The 27,251-nt window shown below is 43.7% G+C and overlaps 1 protein-coding gene and 1 long non-coding RNA gene across 7 annotated transcripts in view; one reads left to right on the top strand and one right to left on the bottom strand.

The window, feature by feature from the left end:
- DUSP8 (dual specificity phosphatase 8) overlaps positions 1–27,251 on the top strand; it is a 113,209-nt gene that overhangs the window by 9,744 nt on the left and 76,214 nt on the right. For 4 of the 6 annotated variants that reach the window (XM_077321479.1, XM_077321480.1, XM_077321483.1 and 1 more), the window contains one exon: positions 23,129–23,553. In XM_077321479.1, coding sequence (XP_077177594.1) covers positions 23,302–23,553 — 252 coding nt within the window. In that variant the 5' untranslated portion in view covers positions 23,129–23,301. The remainder of the gene's footprint in view (positions 1–23,128; positions 23,554–27,251) is intronic. The other 2 variants (XM_077321485.1, XM_077321484.1) reach the window with 2 other exon arrangements.
- Positions 2,378–27,251, bottom strand: part of LOC143829901 (uncharacterized) — a 90,854-nt gene continuing 65,980 nt past the window's right edge. Inside the window, exon 3 of the long non-coding RNA XR_013228279.1 lies at positions 2,378–2,483. This is a non-coding gene — a long non-coding RNA (uncharacterized LOC143829901). The remainder of the gene's footprint in view (positions 2,484–27,251) is intronic.

Genomic DNA, 27,251 nt, shown 5'->3' with positions numbered 1-27,251 from the left:
AGGCTATTATAGGCGGTGTCAATTGTAACACTTGCCACAATTGTCTTAACTGTGATGCAAAAACTGTTGCCTTCTCACATACAGAATGTTCTGACCGGAAACAGGCAGGCGGAAGTACCTTCCAAGGCCTTGGTTTTGGTACACCCCTTCCAGGGAGAGAAGTCTTCAGGGACTCCCTAGTCAAGGTTCTGGTCAAGCCTAGAGACAAGAAGTATGTCAGACCAAGGGATAGTAGACTTTTCAGAGGAGCAGTCAGATCAGATGCCAGGTAACCCTTTGCAGAGGGGAATCCTTCCAGGGCTCCCAGAAGAGCATGTAATGATAAACGCGATGGGGAATTATTTCCCCACCACAGCAGGATGCTGGTAGAGGGAAGATGCATTCCCTCCATTGAAATTTGGGGAAAGCAGAGACAGAGATTGCAAGCCATGATGCAAGAATATGCACTCTAATTTTGACACTTTACATATAATAAAGATAAATAAAAGAAAGAAACTTTTGCTCCTCGCTGTGCAAATCAACACGGTCGGCATTAAACTCTTCTTTGCTAGACCAAAAGAGGTACATTGTTTTGGGTTATGAACCCACAGGTGATTTCTGTGACTCTGCATGGAGAATCATCATTCCATGGCAGGGCTCTACCCTTTTGTCACTCCACAGCGGCATGAGTGGTTTCCAACATGCTTATTAGTCTGTTTGAGTTGTTCAGGAACCAGAAAGTTTGAGTCAACATTTGATTGGGCAGTACTCTAACTGGGATCCCAAACATGACTTAGGCTGTATCTGACCAAAAAAAGCTTTGAGATTTCAAACTTGTAGTGAACTACTCGTGGAGTGCCCTAACTCCAGCACATCGCCCAGATTATCTAGGCATTCTCATATTCCTAACAGAAAGAGTAATTCACGACCCAGAGGAGAGTGGACTAACCCAAGCAATTAGCACTAAAGGTTGCTCAGAACAATGCATCTTCTTTGCAAGGCTATTGGGCCTGGTTCTCTTTATTTCAACTCAGTCACAATGGGGAAGGCTTTACGCAAGTCAGCTCCTATGTTTTCTGTGCCCCTTTCAGAAACAGTTGGTGCACATATAGACTCCTTCCAGTTCTTGTGTAGTGCACTGCGTCTTGTCCCCCGTCTTTCCCCTGCTTCGAATGGGAGAGCAGCATAGCTAGTGATATTTGCTACTTTTCTCTAGCACCTTTCTCTAATTGCTTATAATCTTCCTTCCCATACCTATTCCCCCCCTTTCCCCTTACTTTCCCAACACCAGTGTTTTTCCCCCTGATTTTTCCTGATTTTTGGTGGCAAACAGCTGCAGAGGGGGGAATTAAGAGAGAGGCAGGTAGCAGGAAGTGTGATAACTGTTCTTTGTGCACGCAGAAGAACTGCATGCAGTGGTCACTTTGGAAGTCTTTTTTTCACGGTGGAGTTTCTTCTTTTAAAATGGCATCCTACAATAATGAAGATTTCCTCTTGGCAGATGAGCTTGAGGCTCCATTAGGGGCTGCAGAACAAGGGGCAATGGGCCTAGTGAGTGCTACCCCACCCAGGGCTGCTCCAACCAAGATGAAGCAAGACCCAAAAAATCAGCTGGGCCTAAATCAATTGCCTCTGGTGAGGATAGCTCCTCTTTTTCCCGGGCTTTTCAGAAATGGCCAGACCAACCTGGTAGCCATAAAAAGAGCACAGCAGATGATGTCCCAGTCAAGGCTTCTGAGCAAGGTGCATGTGCAGCACCTGATTCTGCTGTGGTTCCTAGAGACACTGTGGACAACCAGCCAAGGGTTCACGTGAGTAAGGGAGAGAAAAGCCCCTTTAGTGATTAAATGCCATTATTTTTTTACAAGGCTAAGAGAGAAGAGATTGTTGCTTTTTGCAGAATGAGGGACCCGGACCCATATCTGAAAGGGGGTGGGGGCTCCCCACATCACTCAACCAGTTCTTATGGCCAGGACTATAATGTTGAATATGGTTTTGAACGTTCCCTTAATTGGCTCACTAAGGCTCCTAGAAAGACGGATCCTGTGCTTCTGTAGATTCTGATTCCTCTGTCAGTGAGCAAATCACAAAAGATGAGAGTTTCTTTCAGACAAAGAAATTACTGAGGAAGTTTCAGTACCAGACTAGTTTGGGAGGTTCTTTAAACAGGATGATTGCCAGTATATGTTGACCAGAGCTATGGTGGCTGTTAATTTTAAACAATCTGAGGAGCCTGATCCACAGGAGAGCCCAACTAAAAAGAGTAGGGCAGCAGTGGGGACAGAGGAGTTCTTCCCCACTACAGAGGCAGCCCCAAAATTATACCCCCTCTCTCTTTTTTTCGAGAAAAAAAATGAAAGCAGAGTAGAAGAAGCCATTAATTAATAAACAATTTCCTTCATTTATTAAAAAGTTGCACAGTCTTCTTGAGTATGGGGAAGAAGTACTCCATGTCTCTTCTGTCGATACGCAATTGGCAGCCATCCACTCTCCAGGTATTTTCTCTGAAGATGGAGAAAGTAACATAAGACACCCAATAGATGAGAAGAATGAGATGGCACTACACAGGGCACATGAAGCCATGGTGATGATGGTAAGACCAGTAACAATAATATCCTTTATCGGGCAGGTATTGTTTGGGCAAGAAAACTGATATAGCTGTTGCCAGCAGAGAATGTCCAAGTCCTAGAAGGATTCAATAGACGACTCAAGATGGCTTTGTTCACAGCGGATGCCACTTTGGACAGCATAATATTTAACTCCAGGGCCATGGCTTCTATAGTTGCAGCCAGGAGTTTTCTCTGGATCAAAGCCTGGATCAAAGTCTGCTGATGTAAAGTGAATGACAATTGTGGCAGCATACCCCTTTGAAGGAGATCGCCTCTTCAGTGAGACACTAGAGCACATATTGATAGAAGCCAAAGACAAGAAAACAGTGATGTCAAGGTACCCTGTTAATGTTGTATTGATAGAAGCCAAAGACAAGAAAAGAGTGATGCCTAGGTACCCTGTTAATGGACCCTTCTCCTCTAGCAACACAGTTAATAGACCCTTCTCCTCTGACTCCTTTTGTACGCAAGGTACCCTGCCACACTTTCAACAGGACAATTGCAGAGGGTCGTGGTCTCAGTTTCGCAGTGGGTAAAGAAGAAGCAACGTCTATCCCAGACAAAATAGAGGCACAAGCAATAGAGGTGACAAGGTGGATAGAGAAAACAACAACTAATCATGAGTATGAGTTCAGACTGGCTGTTGGGGGCCACCTATTTTTGTTCAGGGAAAAATGAAACGCTCCACAGATAGATGATTGGGCAATAGACACTGTGGAGCAGGGTTACAAAATAGAATTTGAGCGACCTCCGCCAACAAGCAAAAGGCCTATTATGACTCAAGCTGTAAAACATCTCATCTCCATCCAAGCAATAGAAGAAGCTCCAGATTCAGAGTAATTTGAAGGAGTGTATTCATTCTTCTTCACAGTGCCCAAGCCAACACGGACTGGAGAGGAATCATGGACTTGAAGTTCATGAACAGATATATCAGGTTAAAAAGTTCCAAATGTAAACACTCCACTTTATTGCAGACTCTCTGTGAGATGCAGAGTTTTTAATGACTTTGGACCTCACAGAGGCGTACCGGCATGTCCCAGTTTACCCACCTCACCACAAATGTCTAAGGTTTTTGCATTGGGAGTGAGCATTACCAGTATTGAACACACTGGGTTGGCAACTGCACAAAGAGTATTTTCCAAGCTCTTATAATAAACATAATTGTAATTCTCAAGGCAGCATGAATACATCTGCATCCGAATTGTGATGACGTCCTTGTGTGATTATGCTCGCCAGCACCCACAGCCACACAGCAACAGTTCTCACAAACCTTCAGGAATTTGGATTCCTGGTCAACAGGAAGAAAAGCATACTTACCCCCATCGCAGACAATCCTTCACTAGGGAGTGATCATAGACACGTTACTAGTCTATGAAAAGAAGATCCTCAAAACTCAGAGAGGCATCAAGGAGCTGATGAAAAAGCATGTCGCCACTAGCCTTAGTGCCATACAGGGACTCTTCGTGGCAAACACGGAAGCTCCACAGTGGGGAAGGTGGCACGCAAGAGGAATAAAAACATTTCTCATACCCTTTCAATCAGCAATAACAGTGGAACTGGACAAGTCAGTCAAACTGAACCTTCACTTGAAACAGTCTCACTTGGCAGTGCAAGAGGTTAAACTTCACACAAGAAAGGTTCCATTCAGTCTTCCAACAAGTCCAGCTATTTACAGATGGTTGCCTGACTGGCTGTGGGGCTGTTCTGGAAAAAGAACAGCCCAGGGCATCTATTCTGAGTTAAGTCTACCAATCAACATACTAGAAGTGAGGGCCATCTTCCTAGTAGTGCAACATTTCAAATTCCGCATTTTGAATAAACACCTGCTGATAAGGATGGACAACGTATCAGCCAGAGCATGCTTCAACAAACAGGGGGGTCCCCGGCCCAGGGGTCTGTTGAAGGAGGTAACCAGCATTCTGGACTAGTTGGAAATGAATCTCCTGTCGTTACAGGTGGAACACATCAAAGGAAGCTTCAATGTTCAGGCTGACTGGTTAAACCACAGGACCATTCAGGAAGGAGAGTAGTCAGTAAAGACAGAGGTATTCAGGCGGATAACCCAGAGGTTTGGGATGCCAATCAAGGATCTTCTAGCATCAGCAGACAACAACGAAGTGTCAAAGTTCATGTGGAGATTCCATCATCCTCGGGAGAAAGCATAGACTAACCTCGGACTGGCCAGAAGGGCTGCTCTATGCATATACCCATAATATCAAAGTTCCTTCACAAGATTGTGCAACAGAAAGCAGCGGTCATACTAGTGGCTTCCCACTGGCCCAGGAGCGCCTGGTTCTAGACCATCCTACAGATGTCAGCGGAACCACCTTTCAAGCTTCCACAGATTCCAGATCTCCTATGACAGGGTTCATTTTGGCATCCATATCCAGAATGAATGAAGCTGACCATCTGGAAATTGAACAGAGACTCCTAGCCAATGCAGGTTACTTGCAGGAGGTGTTGGCAACCATCTTAGTCTCCAGGAGGGACTCAGCTACCAGACTCTACAACGTCACATGGAAAGCTTTCATGAGATGGGGAAGAAAGAAGAAGGTAAGCTAACTGAAGCCTTCTGTAATAGTTCTGCTAAACTTCCTGCAGGATGGGGTGGCACAGGGACTAAAGCCAGCCACCTTAAGAAGACAGATAGCAGTAACCACAACGTCTGCCCACGGTTAGTTGGTTTTCAGTTATCTCACCAACCCCACATAGTTCAATTTCTGAAGGGGGCCACAGCAAAAGCACAGGTGCACAGATTCCCAACATGGAAATTGAACGTGGTCCTATGGGCTCTAACAAGGGCACCGTTTGAACCCCTAGCAAGCATTCCCTTGAATCGACTCAGCATGAAGGTCATTTTTCTTGTAGCCATTACATCAGTAAGATGTGTGTCTCAGTGGAGGGCCTATCCAAAAGACCAGACTTGTGCATTTTTCACAAGGACAAGGTTTTCTACGACCCAATCCAACCTGCAGATCCAAGATGAACACTATCTTTCATAGGTCACAGTAAATGATCCTGCCATCCTAAGCACCCTAAAGAAAAGGAATGGCACAACCTGGACATAAGAAAATTGGACAGTCTGTTCATATCAGTTTCTCCACCTAACATGGGACAGAAGATGTCCAAGGCAACAATTAGCAGAATCCTAAAGACCTACATAGCTGAGGCATACAAATCAGTCTGCTTGCTCCAACCTGGATTATGGCACATTCAGTATGTAGTACTAATAAATAGAGCTTCAGTACTGGAAGTATGTAAAGCAGCAACGTGGCCCTCCATAGCCACATTCAATAAAACACTACAAAATTGACCAATATAGTTTAGCTGAGGCTGCCTTTGGAGGAGGGTTCTGCAGCACATTCTGGAAACAGTCTAAGTACCCTCCTGGGTATTTAGGCTCTAGAAGGGCCAGTCCTAACGGGTGTCTTCCAATCCAGGGGGAGAATGACCATTCATTGGACTTACCAAAGAGGGTCCTTCTCCCCCAGAGTAAGGAGGACATCTACCCCTCCCAAAATAGACTGGTTCTGGAACACAATGACAGCCAGGTACAGGTGAAGTTAGAAAAAGGCGACAAATTCCCTCTGTTCCTATCCTGTCTTCCTTCTATTACAAAAAAAGATTAATATTGAATATACTGGATGTGTTAAAAGTTAATCCGATGTGTTAAAAGTTAATTTACTCTATGACTCTCCGAGATGCAGCATGCAACCAGAAGGAGGGCATTTTATTCAAACCCTGCCTCCCTGAGAAGCTGAAGGGAAAACTCATCCTAACATAAGTCCTCCTTAATCCAGGGGAAAAAGACTCTCTTCGGTACCTCCGGTGGTCATTCTGATGTAGCAGATAGAACACTAGACTAGGGTTAGTAGGTTGTTCCTTCCCAGTCATGAAACATGCTGTGCATGACTTATCGTTGGAGATGCTTCAGTGGAGCTTAGGAAGTCTCTCACCTTAGGGTCTTCAGGGAGCATTGATTTGAAAATAGCTGCCTCTACCATAGGAGGATGCTTGACTTTGAAAGTCCTAATATTTTGTGGAATGTTGCAACTAGGTTTGTATGCTTTGGCTGCCAAAGTGGCTGTTCATGCCTGAAGCAACCAGCGCCACAGCACGGGGGAGGGGGGGGCAGTTCATGCTGGTGCTTCCCCCCCTCCCACCGTGGCGCTGGCTGCTTCGGGCATGAACGGCCACTTTGGCTTCTGAAGCGCACAACTTTGGTTGCAACCTTTGGGGATTGGTCCTACATTCATGGCAGCCATTTTATTATGGTGCTTGCTACATCTTTAAATTCCCAAAGTGCCTTCATGTTCAGTAAGATTAGAGGAACCCCTGATTCATATAGTACCGTTAATGTGCTTTAGAAAATATGTGAAGATATGTTCCTGCCTTGGGGAACTTACAATGTGAAATTTGGCATGAGAGAACACATGATGATGATGTTGTATACTGAATCAGACCCTTGGTCCATCAAAGTCAGCATTCTCTACTCAGACCAGCAGTGGACCTCCAGGGTCTTGGGCAGAGGACTTTCACCTCATTCCCTATGAGATTCTTTTTGCTGGAGTTGCCGGGGATTGGACCTAGGATCTTTTGGATACTAAGCAGATGCTCTCCCTTGCCTACATTACATAGTTTCCATCTTGTGGAGCATGGTTGCCTTCTGTCAGTGTATGAGAGACTGATTGATTGAAGCCATGGGTTTTGAACCATTGATTTGTGTAATTAATTGTTTACTTCGTTGAAAATACTTGGATCTTCCTCTGTCCTGACTGTCACCTTTCCTTTGACTATGGCTGGTTCTGGGTTGAGCAAGTTTTTATGCTAAGTGTTCAGTTTGTAAAGTTCATAAATGGTGCTAACGTTGCTAACTCTTGCTCATGAAAATAAAAATAACCCAACAGATGTGTTACTAGTATAACTGGCATAACCAACTGCTGGTTAAAAAGATGTCCATTATTCATAGCAAATGTAAAAAAACCCAAAACATTTCCTTAAGTCTTAAACCCACAATTTCTATTGATAATCAGGTACAAGCTGAATAGTCTCAAGCAACCCAGCCAGTTCACTTTGACTTGTATAACATCTCTGGAATAGATCAAGCACAGCCAAGCCGCTGAGTTTTTAATTTATCAGTTTTTTGCTTTTCATCTGATGACAGATTGTAGGTGCTATGCTAAACTGTAACTGAAAAGTAGGAGCACAGAAAGGGGGAGGGGGAGTAATGCTATGCATCATTGGATTCCCTCTACTTAAATAAGCACATTTATGCCATTGTGTGATAAATAAACAGCTACTGAGTTAAGTGGCAGTAATTAAGTTCTGGATAAAGTCAAGAGCAGCTCTTGCTTTGGTTGAATTTAGATTCCCCCCCCCCCCCTGTTTCTTATGAATTCATTATGAGTCTACCATGGGCTACCTCCTCCTTTCAGTTGACAAAAGCTATGCTACATTGATGGCAGATTCATAGTAGCAACAAAGCAATCAGAACTGGAAAAATTTTGGCTGTCTTTCTTGTAATTTCTTTCTTTTGCCTAGGGACATGAAAATTCTGTACAAACAATTGCCACAAATTTGGTGCCAAAGAAAACTCTTGAGAGACTTCAGGAAACTGTTTTATTATACACAATCCTGGTAATGGGTTTTGAGTGTCTAGCATTTTTGACTGGGGGAGAAACATGGTACTATTCATTTTCTGCTTGTTATTGGCATTGCAGGAGATACTAAGATATCTTCTTTTGGAAATGAGTGTTTTTAAAAAATGGGGGAGGGGGGGAGGAAGAGCTACACTCTAAAAGTGTTTCAGGACCAGCGTTTAATAAAACTGCTCCCTGTTTCCGTTTGATCTTTTTGATTTTTGATGCCGCCCTCTCTGTGTAATGCCCCCAAATGTTTTTTTTTTAATATTTGTTGAATACCTGAAAACTATGTACAATACAGCCTTTTCTGAGCAAGAAATGCCCTTAGTTTCAAGAGAATATGCCATGAAAGGGACACAATTTTTGAATCACTCTTTGAAAACAAAGACTGGCCCCTTCTGCCTTTCCTTTTAATAATAACCAAAGTGGCTAATCAGCTGGTCCATGTTGCCAGCTGTTACATGAATGGTCCCACTGGCAATAGATTGCACTGGAATGCTTTGTCCAGGTTCTTTGAGCAGGAAGATGTTGATGCGCGGAAAGGAAGCTGGTCTTGCATCATTAAGTTCAGCAGTAAGTATATGTTACTCTGGATTACAAGGCTGGCTGGAAGAAGAGGGGTGGCCACTTCGCTGATTCTGGAACATAGCTTCAGATTGAATAGTCCTTTTGTAACTCCCAGCTGTCAAGCTAAAAGGCCAGGCTGGGTACAGTGCAGTGAGTCCTAACATATGTGTACCAGATTTTCCTCTTCCTGGCATATATGCTTCTAAAGAAAGTGGGGTACAGTGGTAGAATTTTTTCATGTTCTCTGAGAGTTTTATCTCAATCTTGACAAAAGGACTGTAATGTTTATAATTAGTTGTGCAAACAAACTTGCTATTGGGTGCACAGGAAATTGAATACATCTTCAACAGAATCCAAAAGCCAAGAAGCAGTCACATCTGGGTCAGCTTATTTTGATTTTTACTACACCAGATCACTTATGTAAGTCATTCCCGGAGACTCAGTAGTACTTGTAACATTCTGGGAGGTAGTAATTTGTCAAAGTTCCCCCAATAACTTTTAAAAGTAGTGTACTATTTATAATTCATAAAGTATTCCTTGCTAATGTGTGCAATTCCAAGTTCAATCACACTCCATTAAATTTAAGGATTAAAGCAATAGGATGAAAATGCTTTGTCTGTGAGATTGCATCACTTCTCCAGTTATAAATTGGAGTTTATTTGCACAGTGAAAGAGGATGTTGCACCATAGAGCATTTAATAGGATAACCTGGATCCTTGATTTGGTTTCACTTCTGGATAATTGACAGAATACAGCCTACCAAGGACCATTATCATTATGTTTGGTGGAGTTGATTTGACTGGACTGCAGATGGTAAAACAGGTTTCAAACTGGAATGACCTATGTTTGTAGAGTAAACATATTTAGCTAAACACAACCTTTACTGCTGCACTCCTGCATGGAGAAACTCACGTGGTCAGATAACCAATGTAGCGTGGTCAAGGACCAGTTTGGTATAGTAGATACCAAAACAAATAATTTATAACAAAGCTATTTGTTACTCCCCCTTCAAGGATCGCTGCCTTGTTGTGGCAAGGGGGCTTGTGTAGTTCAGTGAAGCTATGAGCTATACCGTGCAGGGCCACCCAAGACGGACAGGTCATAGCTGAGAGCTCTGACAAAAGGTGATCCACTGGAGAAGGAAATGGCAAACCACTCCAGTATCTTTGCCATGAAAACTCTATGGACAGTTCCAATAGGCATAACGATATGACGCCGAAAGATGAGCCCCTCAGGTCGGAAGGTGTCCAATATGCTACTGGGGATGAGCAGACGGCTAGTACAAGTAGCGCCAGAATGAATGAAGCGACTGAGCCAAAGCCGAAAGGACGCTCAGTTGTGGAAGTAACTGGTGGCGAAAAGACAGTCCGATGCTGTAAAGATTTTTATTCCATAGGAACCTGGAACGTCAGATCCATGAATCAAGGTAAGCTGGACGTGGTCAAACAAGAAATGACAAGACTGAACATCGACATTTTAGGAATCAGTGAACTAAAATGGACAGGAATGGGTGAATTTAATTCAGATGACCATCAGGTATACTACTGTGGACAAGAATCTCGCAGAAGAAATGGAGTAGCCTTCATAATCAATAAGAGAGTAGGAAAAGCAGTCTTGGGATACAATCCCCAAAACGACAGAATGATCTCAGTTCGAATCCAAGGCAAACCATTCAACATCACAGTGATCCAGGTCTATGCCCCAACCACTGCTGCTGAAGAGGATGAAGTTGATAAGTTCTATGAAGCCCTACAACACCTTCTAGAAGCAACGCCAAAAAATGATGTGCTTATCATCATGGGGGATTGGAATGCTAAAGTAGGAAACCAAAAGATAACTGGGATAACAGGCAAGTTTGGCCTTGGAGTACAAAATGAAGCAGGGCACAGGCTGGTAGAATTTTGTCAAGAGAATACAATGGTCATAGCAAACACTCTTTTCCAACAACCCAAGAGACGACTCTACACATGGACATCACCAGACGGTCAACACAGAAATCAGATTGACTATGTGCTCTGCAGCCAAAGATGGAAAAGTTCTATCCAGTCAATAAAAACAAGACCAGGAGCTGATTGTGGTTCAGATCATGAGCTTCTTGTTGCAAAATTTAGGCTTAAATTGAAGAAAGTAGGGAAAAGCACTAGGCCACTCAGGTATGAACTAAATCATATCCCTAACGAATACACAGTAGAGGTGACAAATAGATTTAAGGAATTAGATCTGATAGACAGAGTGCCTGAAGAACTATGGACGGAGGTTCGCGACATTGTACAAGAGGTAGCAACTAAAACCATCCCAAAGAAAAAGAAATGCAAGAAATCAAAATGGCTGTCTGAGGAAGCTTTACAAATAGCTAAGGAGAGAAGGGAAGTGAAAGGCAAGGGAGAAAGAGAAAGATACACCCAACTGAATGCAGAATTCCAGAGAAAAGCTAGAAGAGATAAGAATGCCTTCTTAAATGAACAGTGCAAACAAATAGAAGAAAACAATAGAATGGGGAGGACCAGAGATCTTTTCAAGAAAATTGGAGATATGAAGAGAACGTTTCATGCAAAGTTGGGTATGATAAGGGACCAAAATGGTAGGGACCTCACAGAAGCAGAAGAGATTAAACAAAGGTGGCAAAATTATACAGAACAACTATACAAGAGCGAGCTTAACATCCCTGATGACCACAGTGGGGTAGTTACTGACCTGGAGCTAGACATCCTGGAATGTGAAGTTAAATGGGCCTTAGAAAGTCTGAGCAATAATAAAGCTAGTGGTGGTGACAGCATTCCAGTTGAACTATTCAAAATCTTAAAAGACGATGCAGTAAAAGTGCTACACTCAATATGCCAGCAAATTTGGAAAACTCAACTATGGCCACAGGATTGGAAAAGGTCAGTTTGCATTCCAATCCCAAAGAAGGGCAATGCCAAAGAATGTTCAAACTACCGCACCATTGCACTAATTTCTCATGCTAGCAAAGTTATGCTCAAAATCCTACAAGCTAGGCTCCAGCAATATGTGGACCGAGAACTTCCAGAAGTACAGGCAGGATTTCGAAGAGGCAGAGGAACTAGAAATCAAATTGCCAACATACGCTGGATCATGGAAAAAGCTAGGGAGTACCAGAAGAACGTATACTTCTGCTTCATTGACTATGCTAAAGCCTTTGATTGTGTGGAGCACAACAAATTGTGGCAAGTTCTTAAAGAGGTGGGAATACCAGAGCATCTTATTTGTCTCTTGAGAAATTTATATGCAGGTCAAGAAGCAACAGTGAGAACTGAACATGGGATCACTGACTGGTTCAAAATTGAGAAAGGAGTTCGGCAAGGCTGTATACTGTCGCCTTGCTTATTTAACTTGTATGCAGAGCACATCATGAGAAATGCGGGATTAGAGGAGTCACAAATTGGGATCAAGATTGCAGGGAGAAATATCAACAACCTCAGATACGCAGATGATACCACTCTAATGGCAGAAAGTGAAGAAGAACTAAAGAGTCTGTTGATGCGGGTGAAGGAGGAGAGTGCAAAAGTTGGCTTGAAACTCAACATCAAGAAAACAAAGATCATGGCATCCGGCCCTCTCAATTCCTGGCAAATAGATGGGGAAGAAATGGAGATAGTGACAGATTTTATTTTCCTGGGCTCCAAGATCACTGCAGATGGGGACTGCAGCAAAGAAATTAAAAGACGCTTGCTCCTGGGGAGGAAAGCTATGGCAAATCTAGACAGCATCCTAAAAAGCAGGGACATCACCCTGCCAACAAAAGTGCGTTTAGTCAAGGCTATGGTATTCCCAGTTGCAATGTATGGCTGTGAAAGTTGGACCATAAGGAAGGCCGAGCGTCAAAGAATTGAGGCTTTTGAACTCTGGTGCTGGAGAAGACTCTTGCGAGTCCCTTGGACTGCAAGGCGAACAAACCGGTCAGTCCTAGAGGAGATCAAGCCTGACTGCTCTTTAGAAGGCCAGATCCTGAAGATGAAACTCAAATACTTTGGCCACCTCATGAGAAGGAAGGACTCCCTGGAGAAGAGCCTAATGCTGGGAGCGATCGAGGGCAAAAGAAGAAGGGGACGACAGAGAATGAGGTGGCTGGATGGAGTCACTGAAGCAGTAGGTGCAAACTTAAAAGGACTCCAGGGAATGGTAGAGGACAGGAAGGCCTGGAGGATCATTGTCCATGGGGTCGCGATGGGTCGGACACGACTTCGCACATAACAACAAATTTGTTACTATTGTGTGTTTCTTATTTGCTTCCTTTCAGTGTATGGTCTGAAACAACTAGCCTTCCAAATCAGTATATTTAATTCTGAACATGGAGCCTCCTGTGGATGCTTAACTTCAGAGATTCAGGCCTTTGACAGACAAGACAGACCTTTCTGCAAACATGAGAAAAGCCTCTGGTTTGCAGAAAAGTCTGAATTTGAAGGGGAAAATACATTGGGGGAGGGGTTAAATCCTTCCCAAATTTTAGAAGCACCTGTAGCTTTAAGAAACAAATGGCCTCTGAGTGGCTGTGGCTGAACAACCACAACATTGTTGCTGGACCTAAAACCTTGGCTTCTGACAGTAAAAGGTAAAGAGGGGAAGGGGACCTTCCCAGAATTGTTTTGGGCTCTGAGGGTGCATTCTTCAGGTCTAGGACCCACTATGACATGACTTGTATATCTTTCCTAGGCTCACCTGCTTGCTACTTTTCAACAGTAGCCACCCCACTGGAACCAATGTGATGTAGTGGTTTAAGATCTGGAAGACTCAGATACTTACTCACATGGCGCTCACTAGGTGACCTTGGGTTATTAACATGCTCTTAGAGTAAGTTATCTCTCAGGAGGTTATGAAGATAAAATGGAGCACAGGAGAATGAGTGAGCTACGTTTAATTCCAATTCTGGAGAAAGGTGGGGTATAAATGAAATTAATAAATACACTATGTAAACTGCCATGAGACGAGCAACTGAGAGGGGTGGTATATAAATCTGGAATTGTGCGAGAAATAGAATAAAGAAGAGAAGGGGTATATACAAATTTCTTTGTGTAGTAATAGCATCCATGGGTTAGATCTGTGATCACCAGCACATCTAGTTCAGCATCAGTTTCTGCAGTCAATGAAGATTATGGAAGTGGCGCAGCATGATGGTTGTCAGCAAGAATAAAGCAGCTTTATGAGAAAGTAAGAATAGAACTTTTCTCCTTCATGGGAGTTCTTCTTATAAACCTTAGAAGAGTGTTATATGTTTGCCCCAGATTGAAAACACAAATTATCCATGATGTGTTAAGCTGTTTTTCTAAATGTACCCACTTTTAACATTTGTTTCATTGAAAATGTTCCGAGAAATTATAGAGATTTGTAAAGGAAGAAAGAAGTGGAGGGGAAAGAAATATTATTTGATAGGGTGAATCAATGCCTGAAATCAGACTCCTACACAAAGATGTTCTGTTTCCTAGGGAAGACAAGTTTGACTCTCTCCCTGAAATTGGGGTTGCCCTTGCATGGCATCTGTCTGTAATTGGGATGCCACCCTCCCCCCCCCCCAGTTCTAAGCAGATGATCCTGCTGTGGGAAGACACATAAGTAGCAGAGATGCTGTCTAGAGAGCTCTGGGAATCAGGCCGTGCCTCACTAGAGTGCCTGCTAGTTAACGTGGGCTTGGGCTGTGAAATGAAGCATCTGTGAGGTTGCTGTGGAAATACAAGGAGGCGCTACCTTGTTAAGAAGACTCCCATCCTTGATCCTCGCCCCTGCAAAATACGAATAATTTAGAAATAGTCCTGTGATTTAGGAATTCCTCATGTGATGCAGAGAGGGTGGTAAGAGCACAGCTTGCCAAACATTTAAGCGCTTGAAGGAAGAAGGGGCAGGAAAGCTTTAGCTACAGTACCAGAATTTACATCTTAATAAGGGTATAGATAGCTTTGCAGCTTAAGCTATCCTGCCAGCCTTTTGGGTTCTAAGCTGACAGTTACTTACTTGATAATCCTTCCGGCAGATAATAAACTGCCACTCCAAGAATTTCCTTGTCAACCTCTGCTCCGCACACGTGTTATTCTAAAGACTTCCACATGCTGTTGTATTTTACCCCTTGGCTGCTAGACCAGGATGCAAGTACTGCATCTACCTCTCTAGATAATGGCAGGCTAACCAACAAACAGTGGCTGAGGAGAATTGACAAGACAAGGGAGCAGCAACTGGAAGTCCTTGGGACACTCCCTCCCCCAAAACATGCTGTTTAGATCCTTACATGTCATCTTAGACAACAAAGAGGAATGGCTTTGGGGGCAGCAGAACTTGTTGGCAGTCTCCTGGCAGGTGGGAGTGCGGTTGAGATGTTCGATTTAACCATTCTTCAGAGTGGCTCTTATCTGTTGACCGTAGCACTAGCCTGGAAGGCTATTCTGCTGACTGTAATTGCTATAAAAAACACGGGTGCGTCTAACCAAGTCTGCATAAATAGTCTAGATTTGGTCCCCAAAGCTTGATTATTTTATTCATTTATTAATTGTATTTATATACCGCCACTCCCAGGGTTCTGGCTTGTGGCAGTTTACATATAAAATAATACCCCATACAGATAAAATAGAGAACATTCTAATCAATAAAACTCCAATCCCAATTAGTCAAATCAGTTCTATTTTCCAAAAATGGTGGTTTAATAATCTTATCCCATGGCATTACCCTGAGCCTGGTTCTCATAAAGATCACCGCCTAATGGCAGTACCGATATCAGATCCATAGGATGGCAGGAGAATGTCAAAACAATGTCAGAAACAGAGGGAACCAGACTGATAAAGGGTGCAGACATAGTCTAATACACAGATCTGCCACCTAATCAGGGTTATTGAGAAGTAAATCTCATTTTATTCATTGTGGCTCACTCCCAGGAAAGTATTGTTATGACTGCAGCCTTAGATTGGTGATCCGGGGCCTGAGGACCAAGCCCTATGAAGAAAAGCTGAGGGACTTGGGAATGTTCAGCTTGGAGAAGATTTAGAGCATGTCCGGTTAATCCATGTAGTACATGTAGCTCATGCTACGGGCATCATGCTTCCAAGGGCGCCACACTTCATGGATCAGGGCCATAGGCTCTCCTTCCTTTTCCCCTCTTTAAGGACACTCAGAGTGACACCCCTTTCCGCTGGGGGGGACCCTCTGTCCACAGTGTAGCCACTCTATCTGCAATTGTTTTCTGCCAGGGCTCCAGAAATCCTTAAATTGGCTCTGGTACTACAGGCGGCGCAAAACCTTAAACCACTCCTGGCTGAGAGGAGACATGATTGCTCTCTTTTAAGTATTTGAAAGACTGTTATTTGGAGAATAAGGAGCAGTTCCAATTGACAGCAGAGGATAGGATCCACAGTAATAGAGGACCTATCAGGTAGATATCAGGGGGGAAATTCATAGAGTAGTTCAGCAGTAGAAGAGGCTGCCTAAGGAGGGGGTAAGCTCCCCCTCGCTGGCAGTCTTTAAGCAGCAGCTGGACAGATATTTATCCTGAATGCATTAGATGATCCTGTATTGAGCAGGGGATTGGACTAGATGGCATGTATGGCCCCTTCCAACTCTATGGTTGTATGGTTGTATTGGGAACACTGTCTAGTATTATTATCCATTCTCTATTTCACACTTTGAAACAGAAATCACAACCAGAGCTGAATATGGATCCTAGGAGCAGGCATGTCACTTTCATCGATCTCTTTGCACAGTGAGATCAGGAGCAGGTTCAATATTCTTCTGTACAAACCTTTTATCAGTGTTTCACACAACCAAAGCTGCATGTCAATTCAATTTCTACCAGATTATTTATTCCAGTCATTGAAGCAAAGAGAAACCGAGGAGACAAACAACTTTCCCTGTGTCTTCCAGTACTTCATTTGGCAGTAAATCTTGCTTGCTTGACATGTGGCTTCTGAATAAGTGGATTATTTGAAGACATTAAGTGTAAGCTCCCACATATGAAGTCCACATGAGTCCTTGGTTTTGATGGTGTCAGGACCTGACATTTGAGCATTTCCACAGGAAGAGGGTATCTCTTAAAGAAGATGTCTTCAATAATGAGCTTCAGCTTGGGCAGGAAAGGAGGCCGAACTGGTCTCTATCACCACTTTCCCATCCAAAATGCTTTTTAAAAACTTGTTTTTCTCCCAAGAGTCCCTGGGCAAATCTTTTTTTATTTTTTTGAGAAAAGTAGCGGTTTTTTAACTGTTTTGGAAGGGAAAGCTTAAACAGGAAGAGCATTTTAGCTGCCCCTTTATTATTATATTTATATACCGCCCACCCCTTCCTACCCACTCATCCTCATCCTTAAATTCCCCCTCCCCAATATTATATAGAGTTGTCAAGACATGGAGCCCCATGCTGGATACCCTATATTGAATTATGGGTACCCTGTCTGGGGTTTTAAAGAATGTTTCGGTGAGCTACAGCTTCAGTTGGTATCCTGCCCCGCACAGTGGTTTTGTAGATGTGGTGACAGGCATTGGGTATTTGTTCCCACTGAGTTCAGTGAAAATGTTGATTTGAGTGTTTTTGCTGCATAACATTGTGTTGGGGTCAGGATGTGAACTGAAGTGGGTTAGAATATTGACTATATCTCACTTTTTCTCCAGTGTGTTATAATGGATTACAGTATTAGACGAGGATCTGGAGAGTGTGGGTTGAAATCCTGACCCTACCATGGAAACTTAGTAGGTAACCACATGCTGAGAGAATGGCCTAAATGATTTACAGGGGCTTTGTGAGGATAAAATGGGGGAGAAAAGAACAGTATTGTAAGATATCTTTTTTTGTTCACGTTGGGGAGAAATGTGATGTATAACTATTGAAATAAAATAGGATTGCTGTGTTAGGTTCTCTGAGATTCTTAATCAGTTAGATCCACACGTTAACCAAATTCAACCCATCAATTACGTGTACTCTGGAAATAGTTGTAATTCTGGGGGACCTCTAGATCCCACCTGGAGGCTTGCAGCTCTATGCTGGCAGCTCTTTAAATGGGCTGCTTGGTGATGCTGCCCTTGCCATCAGGGCAGCCATAGTAGTGACTGGCAGACTGAAGGTTGGGGCTAAGGTCATGGCCAGCTACTGTAGCCCAGATAAGTCTAGAAGATCTTGTCTCAGATCATTGGTGACTGAACATTCCCCCTGATTTTAGTGGTCAATCCTAAATGCAGTGACGGGGTGGGGATAAGGGGTGAGGACAAAATGTTGGATAGGTATGAGGGAGGGCAATGTGATGAACCATGGATTTAGCCAGAGACAACCCCATCCCCCAGATGGCTGCACCCAAGCCTCTTTACTGAGGGGACTAGGCTCTCGAGCACATACCTCACAGAGCTGTTGGGAGGGCTGCCTGCTGGCATACCCAGAGTGATATCTGAACCTTGCCACTGCTGTGACAGCCCACCCCAAGAAATGCCAGCCCTGCAGACTCGCCCAACAGCTGGCTAGGCAGGGCACCGAAGCCTGGGCTAGCTGGCTCTGCACTGCAGGGGCCTGTCCACGCCTAGTGTCATTCGCACATCCCCAGGCTGAGAAGCTAGCTACCAGCGAAGAGAGGAAGTCCCCCAGTAGCCCACCTGCTAGTCTCTGCTTGTAGGGCATAATAGCGTGGAATATATTGGTTAAACTAAAATATTGAGTGTGAGCAGGAAATAGCTTTACATCCTGTGCTTATAATTCTTTTTAATTATGTTACATGCATAGTTTAACAACTCAGACCTAGCTGTGGGACTTTACTATGCAATGAGTATCTTTTAGGGTTATGATGTGAATCCAGAACTAGATGTTATGTATCTCCCACCAAAGACAGCAGTAGGGAATTATCTCCTATTCTCTACCTCTTCCCATATAAAGTGATATTTGAAAAGTGTAACATCACTGCATTGGGAAGTCTCTCACGTTTACTCTGTTTCGTTCACTGCCATTTCCGGAGTGGCATAGCCGCATTATCACCACAGTATGCCACATTATCTTTTTTGTAATACCCAGAGATTACCAAGAGATGACAAAGAAACACAAGGCATACTTTTTGGTGATAGCAAAGTGATTTTCAGAATGCCTAGTTTGTGCCTTAACATTGTTAAATTCAAAGATTTAAATATTTAAATTCATGCTCATTTGGCAGGACTCTTGTTCTCCTCCTCCTAACCCTCGTTCTGCCATGGAATGGCATGTTGTCCTCAAACAGCCTGGAGTTCCCTTAAGACTTGGCCTAAGATGACTGCCTTGTCCCAGAGCTGTAGCGTAGTGCCTCCTGCTTTATTATTTTAATTCAGATTAACTCTGTGCCCATTTCCTCATTACAGCCATTCAAGAAGTGAGATTAAAGGATTATGGTAATGTTCTTCAGGAGCACTCAGGAAGATGAAGGTGGCTTTGATTAACTGATAAAGGAGGGACATAGGTTTGTTCTGAAACCCTAATTTTAACCTTTTTCTCTTCTTTTAATAGTAGCCTGTGGTCATTCTGGTGTGGTGATAAGCCCTTCCAGCCATTAATCTCATTGCATACTCCCCATGTGTTACATTTTTCTACCCAACTGTCAAATTTGGATATTGTGCCATCTCCAGTGATGTGGGGTCTAGTCCAAGATTCAGAACTGGATTATGCTCTGTGTGCGTGGAGTGTGTGGGGTGTGGGGTGGGCTGCTACTGGGCTCTTGACAGAGTTGTTTAGCTGGTTTTCCTTATTGGGTCACATCATTTACAGTCTGCTAAACCCAACCCAGTTGTTCCACAAGTACTTGACACTCCTCAGGCATACAGCAATAAAAGGTGGTTTACTGACAAAACACAATGCATGGCTTTGGTGGGCTTATTACAGGCCTGTTCTTGATGTTTCATCTCCACTCTGGTGGTATTGTGGGTAATTGCTGTTATAAGGAGAAACCTCTTGGGAGATGCTGTCAGTCTAGGGTTACCAGGTGCATTTGGTGCTGCAGGTGGGGATGGAGAGTGATTTCCAGGAGTTTTCTGACATGCTAACATCACCCAGACATGATTTTGGAGATGTTGGGGGGTGACTCTCTGGCTTTGTGGCAAAAGTCTGTGGTAGAATTGGCTTCCAACCATAGAGTTTTGCCCCAAAACCAGGGCATCACCATCTCCCTAATGACCTTGGTGTACCAACATTACTTGATGACATCATCAAGTTGTATTTAAAAAGTGATGTACTTCTGGGCTGAGATGAGTTTGGAATAGTGAGGTGTCTCCAGAAAGCATGGGACTCCCACCCAGACCAGTACACCTGGCAAGCCTAACTTACACACTTCCGGTTTCTTGCTTGGCATGGGCATAGTGACCTGCAAATTGTGTTTCCAATTCATTTTCACTACTTGTGTATGTGTTTTGAGAGTTTGCCAAAGGTTTCTATTTTTTTCCTTGTGCTAGCCAAGAACTGGATTTGAAATTTTGCATCTAAACACTTGAGTCAGTAAAGACATTGGTAAACAGATGTTTTTTTTTCTAAGGAAGGCAATCAGATGCAAACTGGGCTGGTGGCTAATTTTTCGCATTCCTTGTGAACTTTCCCCTTCAAAATTCTCTTCATTACAGTTTTAACACATATAAGCCTCTTAAAAATAACATTGGACACTTCCGGATCAGGTTCAAGGTTTTGGTTTTGACCTTCAAGGCCATCCGTGGTTTAGGCCCAGCATATATGAGGAACCGCCTTTCACCCTATATCCCCCGCAGGGCTTTACGCACTGCGGGGGCTAACCTATTGGTCGTTCCCGGCTCCAAGGAAGCCCGCCTGGCCTCGACCAGGGCCAGGGCCTTCTCGGTCCTGGCCCCAACCTGGTGGAATGAGCTCCCGGAAGAGCTGAGGGCCCTGTGGGAATTACCAGCATTCCGCAGGGCCTGTAAGATGGAGCTCTTCCACCAGGCTTATAGCTGAGGCCGGGTGGTAAGAAGATCAGCCCCCCCCTCACAAACTGGCGGTAGAGAGTGTCACCCCCCCTCCTGTAGTTGAGGATGCGGAGACTAAATGAGTAAGATTAAGCCATCATTGTTGCCACTATTGTAAATTTATTGGAACTTATTGTTATTTTATGGTTTTTAGGGGATGGGGTTATGTAAGCCGCCTCAAGCCTTTAGGGGGAGGCGGGGTATAAATACAATAATAATAATAATAATAATAATAATAATAATAATAATAATAATAATAATAGATAAGAGTTCTTTTTAAAAAAAAAAATCTGTCCCTAACCCCCCTTGAATAATGTTTTGGAAATACAGGACACTGTGCATTATTCATAATTTTGAGAGTGGAGGGACTGGAATTCTGTTGTCTTCATATATTATTGATAAACTGGCCTCCACTGTTTGATTAGACCAGTCCAAGATTTCATCCTAATCTTTGTTATTTGTCTCAGTTATCTCAATGTCTTTTTAAAAAATTATGATTGTTTTGTCTCTATTAATATTTCTCCTCACTGAAATTTGAGGGAATGGAAACATGCCATTCACCCCCCCCCTCCATGAGACAAGGATGGGTTGGAGAAGAATTGGGGGGGGGGGGGCTGATTAATTTGCATCCTTTCTGATTATGTTGAGTTTTGTAGTCCAGGTGCAGCGGGCGGTCCACAGTGAGGCAGAAATACATGATGAAGTGTGTCATAATGGTAGCAGGAGCCTGCATCTCCCCCTCAGACTGTTCTTAATTAGGGCTGTTTCAGTTTTAAAAGCCTGCCCTTAAGTGCAATGAGAATCTAATCATCTGGCGTGGAAGAGAATCCGTATTGAGATGCTTCTGATGGTGCAGAGAGATTTGCAAGCCAGCTGCCAAAGGAATGGCTGTAATTGGCATCTTTGTCCAAATGTACCAGGAAATAAATAGAAAGGCACACTGAGGAGGTGAGGAATGGGCACAGATTTAATTAGAAATAGTTGCTCTTTATATTGTAGCTTCTAGTATAGTCTTCATAGTTTCTTTTCATTTTAAAATGCAATATAATGCCTTTATGATCACGGGATTAATGGGTTTTCTCCCAGTGGCATCAAGGTCTGGCCACAGATATTTTGGGTAACCACACAATATTTTGGGTAAGCAGGTTATGCCTAAATCAGGCAGTTTGTAGTCATGGTCATCCTGCAAAGCAGATGAGACTATTATTAGACAACCTAATGTTCCAAATAGTGGTAGTGAGTTAGAGTCAGCCATGGCTAGTATTTGGATGGGAGACCTCCAAGGAATCCCAGGGGCATGATGCAGAGGCAGGCAATGGCAAACCCCTCTTGGATGCCTCTTACCTTGACCATTCCACATGGGTCACCATAGATCAGCTGCACCTTGACAACACTTTCCACCACCAGTATATAACTTGATTCTTCCTGCACAACTGGAAAACTTGTTATCAACATATTTTAATTTGAACTTTTCTACACGTTTTTTTCTTTTTTTACAGGTAGCTTTTCATAAAGATCCGTTTTGTGTGGCTCAGGCTCAAATACCAGAACAAATTATATACTATTTTTTTAAATCTATATATTGTAGTATTTTTTAAAGTCAAAAACAAAGAAATCGAGGCTGGCCTAAACTGCTTTCCTTTTCTTTTTGGTCACTTTGTTATCATGTAGCCTGTTTTTCCTTTAAATGAATGTCTGTCAGTAGAATAGGATATCTATTTCAGGCTCAGCAAGCTTTTTGGTTCTTTATACTGCAGATGATGCACCAAGAGTCAGTGTGGTACAGTGGTTAGATTGTCGGACTAGGACCAGCCCCAGGTTCAAATTCCGAGTCAGCCGTGCTACTTGCTGGGTGACCGTGGGCTGTTCATCCTTTCTCAGCGTAAGCCTCCTCACAGAACTGTTCCACGGATTAAATGAATAAGGAAAGAAGCATTTGTGCTGTCATAAGCTGCCTGGAAGAATTGCAGGGAAAAAAATATGATAGACTTGAGACCAGGTTTGTAGCCTAAAGCCCCAATGTGAATTGCTCAATTTCCAGTCAGTAGTTTCATGGTCCCTTTCTCTGTCTTTTTCTCGCTTTCTTTCTTTCCGGATGCCTGTTCCATGAAGTGGTTAGCAGTGCAGTCCTAAGCAGAGTTAATGCCTCCTAAGGCCACTGACTTGGATGGGTTTAGAGCAGGGATAGTCAAACTGCGGCCCTCCAGATGTCCATGGATTAAAATTCCTATGAGCCCCTGCCGCAGTTTGACTACCCCTGGTTTAGAGGGTGTATAACTCTGTTTAGGAGCATGTTGTTAACGTGCCTGGGTGCTTCCTTTAGAATTATATTTGCCAAGCAGAATTACTAGTGCCAGTTTTTTGTACTTGCAGCATCTCACTACTTTCCTCTCCTTTCTCTCTCTCCCTCCCTTTCTGTACCTCTCAACAGGTGTGGCACAATGACTTGTCATACAGGGCCTTAGCAGCGTGGCAAGATTTGGCTGTTTTTGAGCTGCCTCCCCTTCCCCAATCCCTTTTGCCTCTGGGAGATCTGAGCTGGCTCCCCCTGGCCTGGGTATTCCCCTTCCCTCTCCCTCTTGCTGCGGAAGGGACAAGTCTACCATGGCCGGGGACAGACTTCCACGCAAAGTGATGGATCCGAAGAAGCTTGCCAGTCTTCTGAGGAGTGGGGCTGAAAGCACGTTGGTCATTGACAGCCGCTCCTTTGTGGAGTACAACTCCTGGCATGTCCTCAGCTCTGTCAACATCTGCTGTTCCAAGCTGGTCAAGAGGAGGCTTCAGCAAGACAAGGTATCCATCACAGAGCTCATCCAACCGGCCTCCAATATAAAGGTACCTAAACCTGGCCCTTCGGTAAGCCTCCAGACCCTTTTATCCCTTCAGCATTCCTGTCATGACCTTAAAGGGCAGCCTAAAAAGATGGATGGAGGAATGGGTATGGGTAATATAAATATACTGTTGGCTGAGTGTTCACCTGTGTCATTTTGGGCCTGAAGGAAGTTTGGCCCCCCCAAAATGTCCATGTACACCTTTCCTTGTTTCCATTAAGTGACAACACACTCCTTTTTTTCCTTCTCCTTCTTTTGCACCATTTTTTTCTTGGTAATCGCCTTCCTGGTAGTAGTCATATGGGCATTCCAAGCTAACCTGGGAGCATGGTTATGTTGCAATACAGTTAGGTGTGGCTACTAGATGACATCACTGACAGCTAATTAAAACGAGAGTGTGGGCAAACCTTTCCTGTATTAGCATTTCACTCTTTCCAGAACTAAAAGGAAGTAAAGGAAAGACATTTTGCACCACTGCTGTAAAGGTTAATGAAACATCTCCATCTGTTTTGCTCAGCTCTATTAAAATATATATCATAATCTACCTCCTTTTCAAAAATGGAAGGTAGAAATTGTAATACCATTTTCTTTTTAACTAACCAAATAGAGGGAAGAAGATCTGTTTGGCTAAAAGTTACTCCAGTCCTTAACAGAGCTAAACTCTTCTGTTCTCATAGCAGAGGGAGCTAAATGCAGGTTCCTCAAGGATCTGTAATGGGGCGCGTTCATTTACTCAGAAATGATGGAGGAAAGAACTGTGTTCCCAGGTAACAACAGGATGGGAAAAACCTTTGCCAGATTGAGTCATAATAGGTAACTTATTTATTTATTATACTTTTATCCTGCCACTCATTTATATACCGCCAATCCCAGTGCAGACGACTTGAGGCGATTCACATCATATTATATAAAATATTATATAAAATGTAAAACACAGAAGAAAGTTTAAATGTATTTATCTATTTATTTATTTATTAGATTTTTATGCCACCCTCCCATATGGCTCAGGGTGGATATGATAACATATCAGCCCAAAGCCATCCCACCCAACCTTTATATCCTTTCCTGCCATGTGCAGGACTGTTTGTGCCGACACCCCTCAAAGGTGGGGTATGAACAAGGGACCCAATTGATGTTCAACCGCCTGGCCTCAACCAAATGCCTAGTGGAAGAGCTCCATTTCACAGGCTCTGCGGGACATAATGGCCAGTGAAACTGTCACCGTGGAGGCCGGGAGCGGCGGCAGAAAGGAGCCGCGTGGGCAGAAAGGGGCCCCTTTTAAAGCCGCCGCCCGGCCACTCCCCTTCTCAGGTGCGCGGATTGCGGTGCCAGGGGTCCCTCACCCCGACGCCATCAAGCCACGGTGGGCTCTTTTGCCCCCCTAGCCCTCCGCCCCGCAACGGCCTCTGGGCGTCTAGGGGTGGCGGTGACATTTGCAAGACAAGCCCAAAACAGAGAACACCACTAGTAGTCACATTCAGCTCTCAACTCAAAACAGTGCATCATCAGCAACTCACAACCTCTGCTGGATAATGACAACGGTGGGCAGGGGGACAACACTTTTTCTTGCACATAGACAGTTCCCAAATCTCAAATAACTCTTCATCTGTGATAACAGAACTAATAATTTGAACATGTACCAGAGCTTGCAATAAACCCGGATGCCAACTTTGCTGCCATATTCATCCAGGCAGCACAATCACTGGGCCTGACAAGATCAACTATACCATCTCAGCCCAAGAAGGTCCTTCACTTCTCTACATGGAACAAATAGGTCAAACCCTATGCCAAAGGATAAATAAGGATATATGGGCACAAATCTGACTTCGAGAATCACAAAACTGAGAAACCTGTAAAACATTCCAACCTTCTGGGGTACCTCAAAGTAGTTGTTCTACTGCAAAGGAATTTCAGAAACCGACTGGAATCGGAGGGTGCTGAATTACAAGTTAATACACCACTTAGGATAAGGGACTCCCCTAGGACCTTACACATGCTAATTCATTCAGTTCTCGCTTATACCCAGAATTGAACTTTGTTGGTCTTGAAGATGCCACTGGACTCAAATTTGATTCTTGCATCTATTAAGTATAAATACAGTATACAAGTTCGCTGCCATTCACGGATCTTACCAATTGCTTCAATCCAATCTTAGCTGTATTCATCACCCTGTAACTTACGTATCTTGAATCTAACCAGCCTTTCCTGGCAACTAACCTTCCCCCCACACACCTCTCTGCTGATACGTTAAAGGTAAAGGTAAAGGTATCCCCTGTGCAAGCACCGAGTCATGTCTGACCCTTGGGGTGACGCCCTCTAGCGTTTTCATGGCAGACTCAATACGGGGTGGTTTGCCAGTGCCTTCCCCAGTCATGACCGTTTACCCCCCAGCAGCAAGCTGGGTACTCATTTTACCGACCTCGGAAGGATGGAAGGCTGAGTCAACCTTGAGCCGGCTGCTGGGATCGAACTCCCAACCTCATGGGCAAAGCTTTCAGGCGGCTGCCTTACCACTCTGCGCCACAAGAGGCTCTTGCTGATACGTTAGGCTTGAGAAAAACTGTTTCAATAAAGGTAAAGGTATCCCCTGTGCAAGCACCGAGTCATATCTGACCCTTGGGGTGACGCCCTCTAGCGTTTTCATGGCAGACTCAATGCGGGGTGGTTTGCCAGTGCCTTCCCCAGTCATTACCGTTTTACCCCCCAGCAAGCTGGGTACTCATTTTACCGACCTCAGAAGGATGGAAGGCTGAGTCAACCTTGAGCCGGCTGCTGGGATCGAACTCCCAGCCTCATGGGCAAAGCTTTCAGACGGCTGCCTTACCACTCTGCGCCACAAGAGGCTCTTACTGTTTCAATATACATATACATATACAAAAGCTTCTATCCTGAATTAAAGTTTGTTGGTCTTAAAGGTGCCACTGGACTCAAAAATTCATTCTGCTGAGGGAAAAGAGATTGATCATCAGCAGAATTTCTTGATCACTTCAATTTCATGTGCTGAAGTTGTAAAAATGCATATTCAGTACTGGAAATTGTTACAGGAGGGATTATGCCATGACAAAAATCTGTAGTCTACAAATGTTTGGGATGCTGTGGTGCAATTCAGGCTGTATGGGACATGGACAAGTATATACTGGCAAGATTTCTTCCCTAGTTCTGTGTGTCAGTGAACTCATGCCTGATGTATAATCTATCCTCAAGAGCTGTGGGTTAACAGGATAATCCTTTGAAGTAGGATTTATGTAGATGAAAATAATGGTGTGCAGAGGAGAGGGAAAAGCAAGCCTTTGTTACTGATGAGGTACCATTCTGGTCTTTTTCTCTTACGTTGATAGCTAGAAATATGGTATAGTGTGTCCACATGAGAAATCTGGTTGCTGCTGTTCTGAAACAGGAAATATTTACTCCTAATGCATCTTTCTGTTTCTTGAACATAAAGTCCAAATCAGTCCCATGATTTGATGTATTTATCTGTTCTATCATCCTTCTTTTCTGTAGTCTATCTACAGGTCTCCAGCTTTCCAATGTGCATTTCTGTGATGCAGTTCTTGAAAATGGCACCTAGTCCTTCCCGGTACTTTTGTGAATGAAACAAAAACAACTGTAGGATATTTGGTAGACTAGATAAGCAGTGATAAATTTGCCTTTAGCATAGCCCGTGCAGCTCAGCATTACTTTTAAGTCAAAGTATGGACATAATTGAACAAGATTTGGGGGGAT

Source organism: Paroedura picta, chromosome 2, assembly GCF_049243985.1.
Source record: "Paroedura picta isolate Pp20150507F chromosome 2, Ppicta_v3.0, whole genome shotgun sequence".
NCBI classification, from domain to species: domain Eukaryota; kingdom Metazoa; phylum Chordata; class Lepidosauria; order Squamata; family Gekkonidae; genus Paroedura; species Paroedura picta.
This window is presented reverse-complemented; position numbering and strand designations above follow the sequence as displayed.